This window comes from Giraffa tippelskirchi, chromosome 2 (genome assembly GCF_054371585.1).
Source record: "Giraffa tippelskirchi isolate mGirTip1 chromosome 2, T2T-mGirTip1v1.2.pri, whole genome shotgun sequence".
In the NCBI taxonomy this organism is placed as follows: Eukaryota; Metazoa; Chordata; class Mammalia; order Artiodactyla; family Giraffidae; genus Giraffa; species Giraffa tippelskirchi.
Genome location: NC_137276.1, coordinates 25,866,358 through 25,887,084, shown reverse-complemented (window position 1 = coordinate 25,887,084; position 20,727 = coordinate 25,866,358). Strand labels below are relative to the sequence as shown.

The window sequence follows — 20,727 nt, the reverse complement described above, 5'->3', positions numbered from 1 at the left end:
GAATTATCAAGGTTGTTGTGTACAATTAGGTGACAGTCAAGGCCTCATTTCTATGGATGGCTCTAAAGTTCACATTGCCATCCAAGAGCTCACTTAAGCCTGAGGGCAAAACATATTTTTAATATGGAATCTATGAAGAGCTTCACATTTAAGGACTTGGATCCAAGACCATTCCTTTTCTTCTTTTTTTCTATAAAATATCTGGACTTGGAAAGCACATGAACTTTCATTTTAGATTTTGTAAACATATCTTAACATCTGTATTAGAAATAATCCCACTAATTTTAGCAACTCTTGCAGTATATGAACCCTGTAACTATATTCACCTACACAAGAGGAAATATCCTTTGCCAGTTTCCATCTTTAAAACAGCTCTTCAGTAATGACTAACTCATGCCAAACAATACAGTAAGTCAATATACATTTAATGCATAGTGTATAAGTATAATCTGTCCCTATAAATAACTTCTATATTGTGCTTGTTTTATTATTCTATTTATTCAATTTATGTTGCATCTGGAACCTAGTTTGGTTTTTCTCACTGATATCCCATGGCTCATCTAGGAAATTGAAAAGGCCTGGAAGATGGTGGATTCAGCCTATGATAAAGAGCAGAAGGCGAAGGAGACGATTCTTGCCCTGAAAGAGGAAATAGTGAACCTAACCAAACTAGTTGAGCAAGGGTCTGGACTGTCCATGGACCAAGATAGCAAGTAGGTCATTGCCTCCTGAACACATGTTGAATTTACTTTTCCAGAGGCCTCCTTCTTCAACAGACAGCCTAAGGCTTGTTGGTTCTTTGTGAATATAAGACACTCCTTTGTTGGGTTGCCAGAGATAGCTTCTTGTCTATTACTGTTTTTTTTTCTTCTTTTTAATACTCCCTTTTCCACACCCAAGAATTTCATTTTTTTTTTAAATAAAGATATTCTTTTTTAAAATATTTATTTATTTATTTGGCTGCTCTGGGTCTTAGTTGTGACATGTGAACTCTTTAGTTGTGGCATGTGGGAACTAGTTTGCTGACCAGGGGTCAAACCTGGACTCCCTGCATTGGCAGTGCAGAGTCTTAGCAACTGGACCACCAGGGAAGTCCTCTCAGGACTCATTTGTGGTTATATCAAACTTCTGGCTCTGTAAAATCAGTGATACAGTTTGAAAATGGGTAAAGATTTTAAGTTTATTTCTCTGAAACTTGTATGGAATGGAAATGGCTGACTTTCTATGCAGATTCCCAGCCCCTCCCAAACATCCTTTGACCCATGACTAGCCATATCACTATCCTTTCTACTTTCTCAGGTTCTAGGCCAGAAAATAGTTTGCTCTTCACACCTGTTACTCCTCCATCCCTCAAAGTTTTGTCTTGTTGACTCAGTCTTCTAAGCATCAGTTCATTCTTCCCCTCCTCCCCATCACCACTGGGTCCCCCATTCTCTGCAGGATTTGGCAGCAGACTCCTAACTGTTCTCTCTGCCTTCAAGGAGACATCTCTGCTCTTTACCATCTTTCATACTAGCCTTATGCTTCTCAAACATGTACTACTACATGCTTCCATCGCCAACATGTTGCACCCTCGACAGCTACCCATTTCCAAAGGATAAAGACCAAAGTCTTGAACATACAAAGCCCTTCATAGATCTGCCCCAGTCAGCCTTGCTAGACTCACATCCAGCAGCACCACGCTTGCCCACGTCTCAGCAGCACCATGCTTGCCCACGTCTCAGCAGCACCATGCTTGCCCACGTCTCTATACATTTGGCCCTACTGTTTTCCATGCCACGGATCTCTTTTCTTCCCTTCTCCACACAGTAAACAACTATTCGTCCTTCAAGACCCATCTTAAACGCCATCTTAACTTTATCACCATCAGCTTCTCTGTTCCAGCCTCGCCCCTAGCCCCAGACCTAATGACCAGGCAGAAGAGTCATTGTGTTCCCTGTTTTCTGTAGGACCCAATAGTTCATTCTTGTGTGTTCAGTCGTGTCCGACTCTTTGTGACCCCATGGACTGTAGCCCGTCAGGCTCCTCTGTCCATGGGTTTATCCTGGCAAGAATACTAGAGCAGATGGCTGTGGCTGTTAAGTCTGACTCCCATGTTCTTCTTTCGTAGTATCCGGGATTTGCTGAAGTTCAAAGAAGAAGTGACAAAGGAACGAGACCAGCTGTTGTTAGAAGTGGTGAAATTACGAGAGTGCTTAGCTCAGACCACTGAACAGCAGCAAGAAATGGAGCGGTCCAGGGAAGAGGCAGAGCAGGCCATCAGTCAGGTCGGCTCTGAACACGGAGAGCAAGATGAAGAAACATCACCTTCCAGAAGGAGCTTTTGTCCTTCTCCAGTCTCCCTTCCCATCTTGTTGCTCTCTCTGATTTACCCCCCTGTTCCCTAGATGAAGCATTCGTGCTTCTGCTTGTTTCTCTGGTTTGTTTTTGCAAGAGCAGTTTTACTTGAGTCATTCTTCTCAATAGTTTTTGCCTGAGAAGTCACCAAAACAAGGCACTGCTTACATTTCTGGCCCAAGAAGGTGTCCCCTGTGATGGCCAGGGTACCCTGCCTCTGGGGATGGTGGAAGCAGTTCCCCTGGCCTTTCTCCTTTGTGAGGAAGCTGAATCCTTCCATACACTTTGCTATAAAGCCAGAGGTCAAAAAGATAGTACACAAATGCAAGCTTCAGGAGAATAACAGGAGACTCCTTTGAGCATGAGATAAGATAATGACTTTTCATAGAACTTGGCCATCATGATAAAACTATACAGTACTGTGTTTAGCAATATCCAGGACTCATGGAAAACACATTTTCATATTTAGGGTAGCTGGCTACATTTTATTTTGTTTCTGTTGATGGAGAGTTGGATGGATTTTTTTCTGTGTTTGACCTCCCTAGAACTCTGGGCTTCCATATTTAACTGGATTTTATACCTTTCTTTGTGGATTTGTTCCCACCATCCACCATTTGGTGCCGAGGCTCTGAAAAGCAATACAGAATATTCTTGAAAAGGTTGAACATTGGGGTTCAAAGATGACTCTCCTACAGGAGAAATAGTACTAAAAAATCACTGCCTTGAAAATATCCGAGAGAGGGAGAGGCTCAGCTTGTTGATACTCATCCTGGAAAGGGGCTCATCTCTTCCCCACCTGTCCTTTCTGTGCCCGTAGTTCCAACAAGAAATCCAGCAACGTCAGAATGAAGCTTCACGGGAGACCCGGAAGAAAGAAAAACTAGAGAAGGAGCTCAGGCAAATTCAGGTGGACATGGACAGCAGGCAGACGGAAATCAAGGCGCTGCAGCAGTATGTGCAGAAGAGCAAGGAGGAACTTCAGAGGCTGGAGCAACAGCTGAAAGAGCAGAAGGTGGGCTGGGCAGGGCTGCGCCGTGGGGTCTGGCCAAAGATGATTCTTGAATTTCCTCTGGAAAGCAGCAACTCCCTTCACTATGGATGTTGATGGATGTTGGTAACACAACATGTAGCACTGTGTTTGGTCTTTGACTGACCCTGTTGGTAGGTTCGTCCTCCCCTGTCCTCTGCCCCCTCCCCGCCCCCCATACTCCAACAAGTTAATCTCTTTTTACCCTTTTATTGAGGTATAACATAACTCATAGAGAAGTGTATAAGTCACAGATGTACAACCTGATGAATTTTCTGCCCTTGAACACATCTTGGTCACCTGTATCCAGCCTGGGAGAAACAGCACCGCAGGAGCCTCCTCATTTCGCGCCCCCTCCCAGTCACTCTCTCCCACAAAAGTCAGCTCTCTTCGGAGTTCTGAGCAGACATTAGTTTTGCCTGCTTCTGTACTTTACAGAAAGGAAATCATACAGGAAGTACTCTTTGGTGTCTAATGTCTTTCTCCTCATATCCTGTTTGTGAGATTCATTTATGTTATTTCCACAGTTATAAAACCACACTGTCTAATGTGGTAGCTAACCACATTTGGCTATTTACATGTAAATTATTTAAAATGAAATAAAATTAAAAATTCAGTCCCCCGGTCGCACCATTTCAAGCGCTCATAGCCTCATGGGACTAGTAGATACGCAGAACAGAGAACATTTAGTTCATTGCAGAAAGTTCTATTGGACAGAGCATTCCAGCCTGTAAATATAACGTGATTTATTTTTAACATGCTTATTTTTAAGTTTCAAGTTTGGAAAACCATACACAGTCTTTATGTGTTCTAAATATGATACTTTTCTAACATTTCCTCTCTAGTAACAGTTTAAGGCAACACAAATGCTAATCTGTCTTTTCTAATTTCTTAAAGAACCAATTCATGTAATTGAAAAAAATCATTTCTTGAAAGTGTGTTCTTTTCAGAAGTTTCCAAACTGTTTTTCAAGCCATCCAGCACTTTTTTCTTACAAAATTAGATATTAGAGCACATTCATTTGTCAGGTGCTTTATTAATTTTACATAAAGCCAGAAATCAAGTAGATAATATATGATGTGCAATATCCATGAGAAAAACATGAGGCTTTCTTTGAGCATGGAAACCTTTCTTTGAGAGGTTTTTAGTCATCGTAAAATTATAGTCAGGACCCACGGAAAAGCTTATTTAGTCCTTATTGATGGGAAGTTGCATGGATTCTTTCTGTGTTTAACTTTGCTTGAATGGAAGTTATTGGATAAGTGTTTTCTAAACCATCTTCTCCCCGTTTCCCCGCTTGAACCTTTTTGATATTCCTCCATCTCCCCAGTATTTTCCCAATAGAAATGACCTCCCAAAATATGTGTGTTTATAAATATGTAATTATGAAACTATATCTTCTCAGGATAGTTGAGGTAAGGAAGAGGAAAACCCAACTGACTCTGAAGTCAGGCAGTTATAAATCATTCCACTACTGTTCCACAGTTTTGACTTAAGTTGGATTAAGGAGAATTGTCTCTTGTGTTGGTGTTTAGTGAAAGGTTGTGTTCACAAAAATGTCATAGGCATGTTAATGCAGGATTTGCTTCTGAAGATGTAGCTTCTGAGCCCCATAGCCGATAAAGCCTGCTTGAATCTCTAGCTCATTTGCAGTGATTATAGCAATTGTTGCGTATGTGAAGCCTGCCAAATGGCAAACAGGCATTAAAATATTTATCCACCACCTGTGAACAAGGCTTCCCAAGGCTCCCAGAAAAAAAAAATTATGCTCTCTATGTTATCTATTAGAAGGCATCATTTCCCTCAGCCGTTTAACAGTCATCATATTTGAGTGCATTTGTGCTTTCACTGGGTAGCGAGAACCATTTCTGCAAAGATGAAAAGATAGGTGGTTGCCTTGCCTGTCCCAGGAGGTCTGCATGGCCTCCTGTGTGGGTATGCAGCCCCTGTAAAAGCATTAACCAGCTTGTTCTGCATCTTTCAGATACTTAATGAGAGAGCCGCAAAGGAGCTGGAGCAGTTTCAGATGAGAAATACTAAACTTCAGCAAGAGAACGAACACCACACTTTGGTTTGTGAACAGCTATCCCAAGAAAACCAGCAGAAGGCGTTGGAGCTCAAAGTAAACACTGAGTGACATATTTGTTCCTTTGGCACACCCTTTTTCATTCCCTGCTAGTATAAATACAGGTTGATCGGTGCTGTTGGGAGCCTTTGGTTGCATAACCTGCATTAGCCTTGGTCCACCAGAGGCAGATGTAAACCTACAGTGATTGCTTTATTCCCAGAAGCAGTTTAATATAATAGCGTCCATTCTTATAACATTGCAAAGCTGATTCTTGATCATATGATTATGCAGATATTTTCCAAAGCGAGCTCAGATGTTCATCTCTGTAGTTCAGCCTTGCAAGTAACCAGCTGCCCAGAGCTAGAAACCATTTACACATGTGAGTGACAAAGAAGTCAGATTATATTTCACTGCTTATATGGAATGGGAGGGATGGGGGATGGACTGGTACTGGTTGGTGTCTACTCTTAGGACTGCAGAATCACGATTTTCACTTCTGTCCAGTGTAAATTTCAAGGATGGTCTCCCTTCACTGAAGAGTGCTTGCAAATTAAGTTTGGATAACTGTTTTATACTTGGATACATATTGTCTGCCTACATGCTTAGCAGAGTGGCTTTATGTTTATCAGCAGTTCTGAAAAATCCATAAACCCAATTCTAGTATTGTTAGAACACTGGGTAATGGCAAATCACAAAAATACATTGATTTGAAAAGTAAATCTTAACAGTTTTTGCATCACATCCCCTTTTGGGAATCTGATAAAAGCATGTGTGTGCGTGCGTACACACATACATACATACACACACTTACTAATATATGTACATCTTATGTCTTATTTTGCATGCAGTCTCAGAAATTTTCAGAATTTTTCTGAAGTATCACTATGAGGTCTAGATTAATAACTATTGAATTAGAACATTTCATTTTTTAATTGAAAAGGATTTTAGATGAACTAATTTGGACCCCACAGGATCTGAGGCTGAGGAACATTTAAGCAGTCCAGAAAGGCTTGACTCTCTGTTCTTTATGAGAGTGTTCCACGTTAATGCATAAATGAAATGACTACTGAAGGCAAAATAATGTATTAGTCCCTAAGGTGAAATCAAAGTAAAAATACTTAAGTCAATAATTCTCTCCTTTAGTAACATGCATGGGGCACCTTGAAAGATGGAATATTTTGTTATCAGATCCTAAACCTCTGGGATTCTATCAGTGATCTGAGCATAACATGCCCAGCTAAGTGCAGTCTCTTCATTGTCAAAACTGAGGATAATTGCTACTCTTTATTTGCAGAAAATCAACTAGTTTCTAAGAGTGACAAATTTTTTAAAAAATTCATAAAACTTGAAGTCCATAGACAAAAATCTGGTGCTTTACTTTGCTAGAATTGTCGTTTTGATAACTTTTGATATTGTGTAGACTTGCTCGTTAATGCCACCCTGTCCTTCTGTCCATATGGACAGTCATAGACTAACATACTCTGCTGAAGTAGATGTTTTTCTTAAATTCTCTTGCTTTTTTTTATAATCCAACAGATGTTGACAATTTGATCTCTGGTTCCTCTGCCTTTTCTAAATCCAGCTTGTACATTTGGAAGTTCTCAGTTCACATACTGTTGAAGCCTAACTTGAAGGATTTTGAGCATTACTTTGCTAGCATGTGAAATGAGTGCAATTGTGGAGTAGTTTGAACATTCTTTGGCATTGCCCTTCTTTGGGATTGGAATGAAAACTGATGTTTTCCAGTCCTGTGGCCACTGCTGAGTTTTCCAAATTTGCTGGCATATTGAGTACAGCACTTTCACAGCATTATCTTTTAGGATTTGCAATAGCTCAACTGGAATTCCATCGCCTCCACTAGCTTTGTTCATAGTGATGCTTCCTAAAGCCCACTTGACTTCACACTCTAGGCTGTCTGGTTCTAGGTGAGTGATCACACCATCGAGGTTATCTGGGTCATTAAGATCTTTTTTGTGTAGCTCTTCTGTGTATTCTTGCCACTTCTTCTTAATATCTTTTGCTTCTGTTAGGTCCATACCATTTGTCCTTTATTGTGTCCATCTTTGCATGAAATGTTCCCTTGGTATCTCTAATTTTCTTGAAGAGATCTCTAGTCTTTCCTATTCTATTGTTTTCCTCGATTTCTTTGAAATTGTTCATTTAAAAAGACTTTCTTATCCTCCTTGCTGTTCTTTGGAATTCTGTATTCAGATGGGTGTATCTTTCCTTTTCTCCTTTGCCTTTCATTTCTCTTCTTTTCACAGCTATTTGTAAAGCCTCCTCAGACAACCATTTTGCCTTTTTGCATTTCTTTTTCTTGGGGATGGTTTTGATCTCCACCTCCTGTACTGTGTTACAAACCTCTGTCCATAGTTCTACAGGCGCTCTGTCTATCAGGTCTCATTCCTTGAATCTGTTTCTCACTTCCACTGTACAATCGTAAGGGATTTGATTTAGGTCATACCTGAATGGCCTAGTGGTTTTCCTTACTTTCTTTGATTTAAGTCTGAATTTTGCAGTAAGGAGTTCATGAGCTGAGCCACAGTCAGCTCCTGGTCTTGTTTTTGCTGACTGTATAGAGCTTCTCCGTCTTTGGCTACAAAGACTATAATCAGTCTGATATTGGTATTTACCATCTGGTGATGTCCATGTGTAGAGTTGTCTTGTGTTGTTGGAAGAGAATGTCTGCTATGACCGGTGCATTCTCTTGGCAAAACTGTCAGCCTTTGGCCTGCTTCATTTTGTACTCCAAGGCCAAACTTGCCTGTTACTCCAGGTATCTCTTGACCTCCTACTTTTGCATTCCAGTCCCCTATGATGAAAAGGACATCTTTTTATTGGTGTTAGTTCTAGAAGGTCTTGCAGGTCTTCATATAATTCTTCAACTTCAGCTTCTTTGGCATTAGTGGTTGGGGCATAGACTTGAATTCCTATGATGTTGAACAGTTTGACTTGAAAAGGAACTGAGATCATCCTGTCATTTTTGAGATTGCACTCAAGTACTGCATTTCATACTCTTTTGTTGACTATGAGGGCTACTCCATTTCTTCTAAGGGATTTTTTCCCACAGTAGTAGATATAATGATCATCTGAATCAAACTGCCAAAATCCACTGGATCATAGAAAAAGCACAAGAATTCCAGAAAAACATCTACCTCTGCTTCATTGATTCTGCTAAAGCCTTTGACTGTATGGATCACAACAAACTGTGGAAAATTCTTAAAGCCATCTTACCTGCTTCCTGCGAAACCTGTATGCAGGTCAAGAAGCAACAGTTAGAACCAGACATGGAACAATGGACTGGTTCCAATTGGAAAAGGAGTATGTCAAGGCTGTATATTGTCACCCTGCTTATTTAACTTATATGCAGAGTACATCATACAGAATGCCAGGCTGAATGAAGCACAAGCTGGAATCAAGATTGCCAGGAGAAATATCAATAACCTCAAATATGCAGATGACACCAACCTTATGGTAGAAAACGAAGATGAACTAAATAATCTCTTGATGAAGGTTAAAGAGGAGAGTGAAAAAGCTGGCTTAAAACTCAACATTCAAAAAACAAAGATCATGGCATCCAGTCCCATGACTTCATGGCAATAGATGGAGAAACAATGGAAACAGTGACAGAATTTATTTTCTTGGGCTCCAAAATCACTGCAGATGGCGACTGCAGCCATGAAATTAAAAGACCCTTGCTCCTTGGAAGAAAGGCTATGACCAACCTAGATAGCATATTAAAAAACGGAGACATTACTTTGCTAACAAAGGTCCGTGTAGTCAAAGCTATGGTTTTTTCAGCAGTCATGTATGGATGTGAGAGCTGGACAATAGAAAAGGCTGAGTGCTGAAGAATTGATACTTTCAGACTGTGGTGCTGAAGAGTCCTTTGGAGAGCAAGGAGATCAAACCAGTCAATCTTAAAGAAAATCAACCCTGAATACTCATTGGAAGGACTTATACTGAGCTGAATCTCCAATACTTTGCCAAGTATTCACCTGATGCGAAGAGCCGACTCATTGGAAAATACCCTGATGCTGGGAAAGATTGAAGGCAGGAGAAGGGGACGACAGAGGATGAAATGGTTGGATGGCATCACCGACCCAATGGACATGAGCAAACTCTGGGAAATAGTGAAGGACAGGGAAGCCTGGCATGCTGCAGTCCATGAGGTTACAAAGTGTCAGACACGACTGAGCTACTGAACAACGACAAGACTAATGTACTCTGAGGAAGGGGAGGGTGCCTTTTCTATTGCGTGCAGTTGCACCACAGTGGCAGTGTGGATCCAAAAGACTCAATATTTTACAGCATGTTAATAACCTCCAAGAGAGATCACTTTATGAATCTGAAAGTTGGTAATCAATACAACATTTGTACACAAATTTTACACATTTATGATGCATACAGCTCAGCATTCTCATATTGTTTGATTCAATGATTCAACAGTATCTTGAGACATCAGGTGTAATCAGTCTTTTTCATTGTTTTTAGCTTATTTAACAATATATTTTTTTCAGAGACTACAGTTTTTCAATTTCTCTCAAAAACTACACAGTGTGTGTTTTGATTTAATCCCACAGAACAATTCTGCACTGACCTAGAAAGAATGTCCTTTTATTGATTCTGAGTTTACCATCATCCAGTCACCGACCCTTTACTGAGCAAGTATCCCTGGTAATCCTCTCTCACTAATTACAGGCCAAAGAGGAAGAAATCCATCAGATGCGCCTTGACGTTGGGAAGCTCAACAAAATCAGAGAACAAATCCATAAGAAATTGCACCAGACTGAAGATCAAAAGGGAGAAGTAGAACAGCAGAAGGAAACCCTGAAAAATCAGATCTTGGGACTAGAGAGAGGTAAACCAAGAATCATTTTGTGTTTTGTTTTTATTAGATTATAAGCATTTCATTGGTGACTTATGTCTTTTGATGACTCCATGCGTGCAAGCACAAACCATGCGAAATGAATTCAGTGAAACAACATTGAAACTAGTAAGTAGATAATATGGAGGAGACATCATTTTGTATACCTTGAACTTTCGTACCTTGAAAAACTCTTCAGTGGATTATGTTGAGCCCAAAATATTGCTCAGTATTTGTCAATGAAGTAACAGCAGGAGACATAAGGGATGCTGGTTTGATCCCTGGGTTGGGAAGATCCCCTGCATGAGCAAATGGCAACACACTTCAGTATTCTTCCCTGGAGAATCCCATGGACAGAGGAGCCTGGCCGGCTATGGTCCATAGGGTCACAAAGAGTGAGACACTACTGAAATGACTTAGCATGCATGCAAACTCTTAAGTCTGGGTTCTACATGATCTTTCCTTCAGTTTTCTCTTTCACAGAAGATGCAGGAGAAATGAAACTTGAATATTCCCCATGAACAGTATATGAGATGATAGTGTACCCAGAATCAGCAAGACAAAAATAAATGGCTTCCAACTCCTTTCCTCTTACCATATGGCAAATCCCTATTCTACCCAACTATCACTTTGATCTGTGGAGGGAAAATTTAAGTGCCACAGGAAGCCAGGTAGTATAGAAACATCGTTAAGGATACAGACTCTGAAGTCAGATGTGCCTTGGTTCAGATCCTACTTCCTTCTCATTTAGCTTTTGGGGATGAAATGGCTAATATCTAGAAAGGACAGTGCCTAGCACGTAGTAAGTGCTTACTAAATGTCATCTATTATTATCCAGATATATTACTGCTTATAAAAGTTACGAGAAAATGCTATCACCTTCTAAAAAAGAATATAATTAGAAATATGATATATACTAGTTAAATATGGTGTAGTAGAAACAGCTTAGAGACTTGGAGACAGAAGATCAGGATTTGAATTCTGACTGCACCAGAAAATGTGAGGCAGGAACACCTCATTGAACTCAGCCATAGCTCACTGAGATAACATACCCAGAAGCATAAACATGTACATTGCCTCCCTAAAAGTTAAAATCTAGATCTCTAGATAAGATTATTGGAAATATTTGTCACTAAAGTCTTTGAGAAGTGCCAATATTTTTCCTTCTAAGACATCGGAAACAATCTTTTACAGAGGCACGGTTGCAGTTGATATTGATCGTTTCTCCACTTATGTACTCATTCAATAAATTGAGTCCATACTGTGTGCAGGCATTATGTTAGGCATTGGGTGCCTGGAGGTTCCTGCCCTCAGGATGCTTACAGTGTAGCATGAGTTTATAATCCAGTATCTTCAGTGACAGACACAAACACACACAAAGGTAGAACTGGTAGAGCACATTTTGTAATTGACTTAGTGAATTTCAAAAGGACTCCCATGTTAAAATTTCTGTATTTTTGCAGGCAATAGTTCTAAGCTGTGCAGAAAAAATTTCTCCATTAAGTATTGACCCCAATTATTCATTCTTAAATCATGTTTAAAGAAGTCATCGTGCTCTCTCTTCTGGTTATTTTGTAGATTTCGTTAGCATTGTTATTTCTTCTTAGGGAGCACTTCCTTTTGATGTGCCCTATCAGAGAGTGGCATTGCACATAATGGTTAGGAGCACGAGGCCCCCATATGTTATGATTTCCTGCCACAAAATCCAAGAAGCGAACTGAAAAATTGCCAGAAATAACAGGAGTTCAACAGGGTGGCAGGTTATAAAATAAATATATAGATATCAATGGCTTTCTTTCCTACAAAGAGTCAGTTACAATGTATGATGGAAGACCCCTCCTTTCACAATAGCAACTAAAGTAATAAAATATCTATGAATAAAGTTACCAAAATATCTGTAAGACCTATATATATAAAACACTACAGAATTCTTTTGAGGGATGTGAAGGAAGACTTGAAAAATGGACCAATACACCAAGTTCCTGGATGAGAGAACTCAATATGATACAGATATAAATCTGTCCAAATTAATCTGCACATTTAATATTTCCAATAAAAGTTTCGGTGAGTTATGTTACTTGGGACTTGAAAACTGATTCTAGGGTTCCTCCAGAAGAATAAACAGGTGACAATAGCCATAAAATCCTGGAAAAGAAGAGTGAGAAGGGAGCATTAGCCTTTACCAGTTGTTTAAATGTATTTTAAAGCTCTAGTAATCTAATAGTTTGGTGAAAATGCGTGAATAAACAGATCAATGGAAAAGATTGGAAAGGCTACAAAAAGACCCATGATTATCATCTAAGATAAAGGTGTTGTTTCATACCAGTTTGCAGTATGGGTTATTAAGAAAATGACAGTAAGACAATAAACTACTTTTTGGGAAAAAAATTAAGGTCAAATGTAGGAACAGTAAAGCCAAGATGGAGAGATTTAATGAAATTAAAGCTATTTTCTTTTTTTTTGGCAACAAAAGACTCTATTGCTGTTTAGGTGCTAAGTCGTGCCCGACTCTTTTGTGACTCCATGGACTGTAGCCTGCGAGGCTACTCTGTCCGTGGGATTTTCCAGGCAAGAATACTGGAGTGGGTTGCCATTTCCTTCTCCAAGGGATCGTCTCGACCCAGGGATTGAACCCGTGTCTCCTGCATTGGCAGGTAGATTCTTTACCAGTGAGCCACCAGAGAAGCCCCCAAAGACTCTGTATAAGAAGACAAATTGACTAAAATATTGCCAAAGAATTAGTATCCTTATTATTAATATATATAAGGTGCTCTTTCAAATTCACAAAAAGGTAAATAATTCATGAGAGAAATGGGCAGAGGGATAGTGTGGGCAATCTGAAAAACAGAAAACAAATGATTGATCGTGAAACATGAGAAAGTAGTCGACTTCACTACCAATCAAAGATATGTAAATTGAATATAGACATACTGGTTTAGAAAAAGCTATCAGGTTGTCAAAGATCAAGGAGAATGGTAATAACTGTTCTAGTTTGGGTGTGGATTTAAACTGCTATTAATTTTTGGAGAGAAATTCGGCAGCTGGAGAAAAAGGTCTTTAAAAAGAAAATCACTTTTGATTCAGGACTTCCTCTCCTAGATGGCCAAATGAGCAGGAACTTTCATAGGATTATTGCTTATAATTGCAAAACAAAAAATAAAAAGAAGCAATTTAAATGTTAAGATAAGGATTGGTTTAATAAATTAAACATTTTTATACAGTGAAATATGAAGTCTTTAAACATTCTGATGTAGATACACATTTATATTATAGAAAGGTATTTATTTATATTGGTTACTTATAAAGCAAGTTACAAGGCTGTATGTGTGTTATGGCTACCTCTTGGTGTATGTGGTATATAAATATATTTGTATACACACATGTATTTGCATAGGAAAATGTCAGGAAAGAGACACATCAAAGTCTTAAGTAGATTGTGATTTTTTAAAATAAATTTGTTTATTTTAATTGAAGGATAATTGCTTTACAGTATTGTGTTGTGTTGGTTTCTGCCAAATATTAACATGAATCAGCCACAGGTATACATATGTCCCCTCCTAGACTCTGATTTTTTAAAAAATTTTCCCTTTAGTTTGTTTTTTAGAATTGTTTACTTTCCAATTTCTTCCTGTGTTTCTAATTACTTGTATAATAAAAAATATTTCAAGAGAGCAAGGACTTTTGGGGCTTCCCTAGCATCAAAGTGGTAAAGAATCTGCCTGCCAGTGAAGGAGACATGGGTTTGATCCCTGGGTCAGGAAGATCCCCTGGAGAAGGAAGTGGCAACCTATTCCAGTATTCTTGCCTGGGAAATCCTATGTCTATAGGAGCCTGGAGGGCTACAGTCCATGGGGTCACAGAAGAGACGGACACAACTTAGGGACTAAATAACTACTACAAGGACTTTTTGGAGTCAGAGAGACCAACTTCCAACCTTAGCCCTGTCACCTCTTGGCTGTAGACCCTTGGCATATGGGTCTCTAAGCCCCAGTTTCCATCTCTTTAGTGGGGTGGGAAGACTTACCTCACTGAGTTATAATGAAGATCACGTACCACTAAATAGAAAGCAGTTTGATAGCTACAGATAAATATATAAAGCAGTTTTCACGTCACTTTGGCAGATTCTTTCTTGGCAGGCTCTCTTTATATTTATTATTGTTTTTCTCTCTGGTGGTTTAGAGGTGGAGGCCTCAAAGAAACAAGCAGAACTTGATAAGAAAGCGATGGACGAGCTTCTGAGAGAAAGGGACATATTGAATAAGGTGAGTTTGTTACAGTAACACTGGTGAATAAATGTCTTTCTTTAGTGCTATAATATCTGCTTGTAACCGGTTGCAGGGGAAAGAAAACTCTTGAGCCAAACAAAAGTAGATTAGAACTAATAATAGTGCTCAGTTGTCCTCCAAGCAGCTGTCCACCTCCACCGTTCACTGGCTGTGAATTGAAACCACAGTATCACCTGTGAGCACAAAGGGACTTTGAAGAATTATCGTATAAACTAGCAGGGGATTTCAGAGAGTCCTGTGGTTTCTGTTTCTATGGCTGGTGTCTTATTTGGCCTCTAAGCAGTTGATCAAGATTTCTGATTTTGATATCTAAAATTTGCAATTTTGTGCCAATCCCGAAAATACAAGTGAGTTCTAATAAACTTTAACTTTTAGGTGTTTAAAGGCTGGCCGGTTGGCCATACAAAGAGTCTCTAACCTTTCCTCCATCTTTTCCGGAGTGTTGGAGGCTTTGGTTTCTGCTTCTGGTGCTTATTCCTGCTAGTCTTTGAGCCGGATATAGTCCAAAGCTGAGGGAGAGGCTGGGGAGAGCTTGAGGCTTAGAAATCCTCCAGTCAAGGCAGACGCCGCCCCCACCCCCCTTTCCTCTCCTAGCCCCTTCCAGAGGATTACCTCCATTGACAGTCACTCTTAGGAGATTAACTACATTCAAAGATCTAGGGTACCTGTTCCTGCTCAAGAATTCCCCCCAGGAAGAATGAAGCATGAAGCGATGGGCCAGGTGTAGAGTGGGGAGGCTGCTTCCACAGCAGACAGCCTGCTGGCTTTTGGTCAAGAGAGCTTCATCTTATCGAAGTAGATACAGCCTATATTCATTCATTTCAACTTTTTTAAGTTACTTTAATATTTATTATTTTAACATTTCTTTAGGTTTCCCAGAAATGAATAAATGTTAATGAAGTAGATTATCCTGTAGCTTAGAGCAGACTATTTAGGGAATCTCAGAAAAGAGTAGAAGATTAGGTACCTTTACATGCTGAGCACTCCTTAAGAAAGTCATTAATTTTTTTTTTAGCTTAATCCTAGAACTGTGCCTTTATTCTATGAATTTATAAATACCATAAATATATAAATAATATCATATAAATAATAATATAAATACTATTATTGGATTTAGATTTTTAAAAAAATTTTTGTAACACATACAACATTTAATCCATTTATATTTTGTATGTTCTGGTAAACTGCTTTTGGATTTTCTGCCACAATAGGACACCTAATACTTTAATTTTACACTTATTTGTTTGATTTGACAATATCAGCTCCATCTTGAGGGCAGGTAGTTTTTAAACTTTTTTTTCTTTCCCAGCCATTGCATCCTTAGTGTCTGACAGAGCGCCTGCTCCTCTGCAGGTGTGCAGTCAACCTTTATTGATAATACATTCTTTCCTCACTGACTTGAAATGCCACCTTCACTGAATGAATGAGTGACATAGTTTTGACAGGCAGCAATGTTCATATATTTGGTTCTCTCAGAGTCGTGTTGAAAGGAGTTTCTCTTTCACAGAGCAAATGTTTAATTCAGCACTTGAAAGTAAAGTTGACCTTTTCCATTTTTCTATGTCGTCATCCGGAGAAGGCAATGGCAACCCACTCCAGTACTCTTGCCTGGGAAACCCCATGGACAGAGGAGCCTGGTAGGCTGTAGCCCATGGGGTCACGAAGAGTCGGACACGACTGAGCGACTTCACTTTCACTTTTCACTTTCATGCACTGGAGGAGGAAATGGCAACCCACTCCAGTGTTCTTGCCTGGAGAATCCCAGGGATGGGGGAGCCTGGTGAGCTGCTGTCTATGGGGTCGCACAGAGTTGGACACGACTGACACGACTTAGCAGCAGCAGCAGCATGTCGTCATCCGACCAAGGTTTAATGATCTTTTTTTTTTAAACCAATTTATATTCCAGTGGTTTTCAGTCCTGACTGCAGGTCTGTATTGGTTAGAGATTTGGGAAGGGATTATGAAATGCCTCATGGAACCCAAGGGGCTTTCCAGGTGGCTCAGTGGTAAGGAACCTGCCTGCCAGTGTAGGAGATGTGGGTTTGATACCCCGGCTGGAAAGATCCCCCGGAGAAGGAAATGGCAACCCACTCCAGTATTCTTGCCTGGAAAGTCCCATGGATAGAGGAGCCTGGTAGGCTACAGTCCATGAGTTCACAAAGAGTCAGACACGATTTAGCAACTAAACAGCAACATGTAACCTAAGGATACAGCTGGGCCTCAGGAATGATGAAAACCTGGCCTTCCACTATTGGGATGCAAGCCCTCTCCCTCTCCCTCCACCACTAGACTTCCAGCTGAGTCATAGCTTCATTTCTGTCTTTCAGTGAAATCATCTCTCTCTCTCCGTTTCCCTGTCCAAATGGCAGAAAAAAGCTATCACCAACAAACAGCTCCCGAGTCTACATCTTCTACTGAGTTATAAAAATCTAGAGGCTCTATTTTGGAAGTCGCTGGGTCTATTCAGCTGTGGCTAGAGAAGCAGATATGCTGTGGTCCATCATGAGCATGGCTGCAGAGTTGCACTGTATTAATTCTGTGTTCCAGAGGAACAACCTGGCTTCTTGTGCGGCCAACCCAAGGCACTTCCATTGTAGTAGCATCAGAAACCACCAGGGCAGCTTTCCAAAAAAAAAACATAAGTGCCAGATCCACGGAATCAGACTCTCTGGAGTTGGGATGTGAGCATCTGTGTTTTTTTAAAAAAAAAACAGGTTAATTCTTTTTTAATGTAGTAAAATACACACAAAACCAAATTTGCCACTAGTGACATTTGGTACATTCACAGTGTTGTGTGAAACATCATGAATGTAGTTTTAGAACATTTTCATCACCCAAAAGGAAACCCTGTACCTGTCAAGCAGTCACACCCCACTTTCCCCTCCTCCCATCCTTGGAAGTTACTCATCTGCTTTCTGTTTCTGTGGATTTGACCATTCTAGATATTTATATAACTGGAATCATACCATATGTGACTTCTTATGTCTGACATCTTTCACTTAGGATGATATTTTCAAGCTTCAACCATGTTGTAGTGTCTACTCCATTCGTTTTTATGGATGAGTAGTATTCCACTGTATGGATATAGCACATTTTGTTTATTTATTCATCAGTTGATGAATATTTGGGTTGTTTCCCCCTTTTGGCTCTTATGAATAGTGCTGCTGTGAATGTTCATGTAGAAGTTTTTGTTTGAATATCTGTTTTCAGTTCTTTTGAGCAGATGGCCAGGAGTGATGTTGTTGGATATGTTAATTCTGGCTATCTGTATTTTTACTAAGATGATTTTTATTTTATTTTGTAGTCAAAGCCTGTGATACATGATTAGGTTCAGCTGTTCTAACTTCACGAGCGAAAGGCTAGAATTGGAATAGAGATTGGCTATGGGGTCAGCCGGCTTGGGATTCCAATCCTAGCTCTGTCACTCCCCTGGTGTGTGAATTTGTGTGTGCATGCGTACATGCTCAGTCGTGTCTGTCTCTTTGTGAGCCTACAGACGGCAGCCTACCAGGCTCCTCTGTTCATGGGATTCTCCAGTAAAGAATACTAGAGTGGGTTAACATGCTCTCCTCCAGGGGATGTGCCCAACCCAGGGATCGAACCTGTGTCTCCTGCTCCCCCTGTATTGCAGGCAGATTCTTTACCGCTGAGCCACCGGGGACGCCCATGAACTTGTAAGCAAGTAGCTTATCTTCTCATTCTCAGTTTCCTACTCCTAATATGGGAGCAATATAGGCCCACTTCCTAGGGATGTTGTCTCTTAGTGCCTTTTTATGTGTGTTTATAGTGCTCTGAGAAATTAACAGAACAAGCTCTTAGTAATCTGTAGAAAATATGCTTATTTTTATTCATCTCCCAAACAATGCACCTAATTATTTTAGGATTAAGGCAACAAGTAAATTTAACCAAAAACCCACAAACATTTTTCGGTGCTGTCCATATTTTCAGAATATGCTTAAGGCGGTCAGTGCAACCCAGAAACAGATAGACCTGGTAAAGCTCCATGAACAAGCCAAGAGGAATCTGGAGGAAGAAATCCAAAACTACAAAGAGGAGGCTCAGAAGCAGAGAAAGATCATCTTTCAGCTGGAAAAGGAGCGAGATCGGTACATCAATGAAGCTAGTGACCTTACCCAAAAGGTAAGCTAGTCCTCCATGGTATGGGTCGAGCATCAGTGCATTATTTCTGATTGCCACACATTGTTGCAAAGACAGATTATTCAGATTGCAGCTTGTGGTTCACATGCAGATTTAAGATAGTGGGCAATAAGCTCTGCTAGCAAATCAGCTACTGCCCATTTAGAGTAGACAAATGCTGATTAGATATCTGCAGAATGTAAGTTTGGAGGAACACAAATGCATGTGATCAGTCCATCCCTGGCAGGACATGTCTTCCTTGTAAAAGATGCCCCGTGATCCTCACACCCCTGGTTGGAAGTCATTGTAAAACAGCATGTTTCTCTTGCAACTTGATCATGTAAGAAGCTCCAATGATTGATTTACTGACTCTGAGAGGACTAGTTGTCAGTTCAGGCACTCATATTCTCTAATGTGGCTAGCTTGTTAGCCTCTGTATCCGTCAGATTAAGTTGTAGCAAATAATCCTCAGGTCTCAGTGGTTTATAGCAACAGAGATCTATGTTTTGTTCACATTAATGGCCTTGAGGGTCAGCCACAGCTCTGCTTCACGTCCTCTTCATTGCAGATGAACTCTGTCGGGATGTGCTGGCCTCTTATAGAGGGAAAACTGTGTAATAGTGAACCTTTGATATGCCCTCAGAGTTTCTGCTGGCAAAGGAAGGGTAAAAGGTCAGTCCACTCGTATTTCATGATCAAAGGAAGTTACGTGATCAAGCCTAATATCCTCGGGCAGGAGTGTGATCCTACTAAGGGAAGGGCCCTATCTGGTGAGACAGAGACTATATCTGTACGTATATCTGTTGTAACCTCCTACATCTTCCTTCCTGGCAGTCAGTCTCCTGCCGCTCCTGGCTACCATCCCACTGTCAGAGTTGTTAAAAATTCCAATGAAATCTTATTATTACTCCCAGCCTTACAAACCTCAGTCATCTCTCAGAAATCTGGGGCAGTGCTTCCTAACATGCTTTGCATCACAGCATCGTAGAAAATAGCATGTCTACAGTATGTGAGAATGAAGGGGATGAGCCTGTGCAGGGCTAGAGGGGCTCACCTAGGGATGCTAGCTGCCCAGGTCCCACGTAGCCCACCTATAGGTAGAGTGGATCAGTATTTTGCTACATATCTGTAACCCATGCAAGACACAGCAATTCATGTATTCTGACTTATGTAACAGAGGCTGAGCTCTTTGTTTTATCTGGAAAGCCCTTTCCTCCCCTTTCTCTGAATGGAAAACTCTTATTCATGCTTCAGTACCCAGATAAAATGCTCATGTCTGGGGTCAAACCTATTTTAACTCCTTAGGCAGAGCTAGTCACTTCGGTTTGTTGATATCTCTGGAAGAGCTCTTACCATCTTCTAGTGTACTTATTTATTTATACCTTTGTTTGTAGTGAGCTCTTGGGAACAAGGACTTTACCTCATTCTTCTCTTCATTTCCAGCACACAGTAAATGCTGGTAAATAGTAGGCACCAAAACTGGGTTGAACAAATAGATAGATGATGAGTGATAAAAAAAGATTGTTGTCACTGATTTTAATATAGGATTGTGTATTTCTCTCTGTTTGCTTATGAAGGAGAGATACTGGTACCAAGTTTTGCTGGTAACTGTTTTTCACAGTTTCTGATGTTTAGCTGCGCAAGGTTACATAATGTTTCACCTAAATAATTTAAGCACAAGTTCTTAAAATATTATTTATCAACTACAATTTTTCTCTCTTACTTAACTCCTGACAGCATGTATCAGTTGCTACAGCAACTTGTGTCACCTCTGGACTTCTTATTAAAAACATGTTTATCTTTTTGGCACCTTCTCGTATTTCTTTCTTTACTGTCTCTCTCTCTCTCTCTCTCTCACACACACGTACCTCATTCCCAGAAACAGAAAGCTCCCTTTCATGTATCCTATTTATAGGAAGTTGAGGAATAATACCAGGGACTTGGGGGAAGACGTCATGAAACTGATATTTTCATATCCTTCTAAAGTGAGTTGTTCCAAGTTTAT

The 20,727-nt window shown here is 40.1% G+C and overlaps 1 protein-coding gene across 1 annotated transcript in view; it reads left to right on the top strand.

Moving 5' to 3' along the window:
- Positions 1-20,727, top strand: part of CFAP58 (cilia and flagella associated protein 58) — a 108,071-nt gene that overhangs the window by 12,312 nt on the left and 75,032 nt on the right. The window contains exons 4-10 of the mRNA XM_081543204.1: positions 565-713; positions 2,111-2,267; positions 3,155-3,349; positions 5,349-5,486; positions 10,134-10,293; positions 14,479-14,561; positions 18,534-18,725. Coding sequence (XP_081399330.1) covers positions 565-713; positions 2,111-2,267; positions 3,155-3,349; positions 5,349-5,486; positions 10,134-10,293; positions 14,479-14,561; positions 18,534-18,725 — 1,074 coding nt within the window. The remainder of the gene's footprint in view (positions 1-564; positions 714-2,110; positions 2,268-3,154; positions 3,350-5,348; positions 5,487-10,133; positions 10,294-14,478; positions 14,562-18,533; positions 18,726-20,727) is intronic.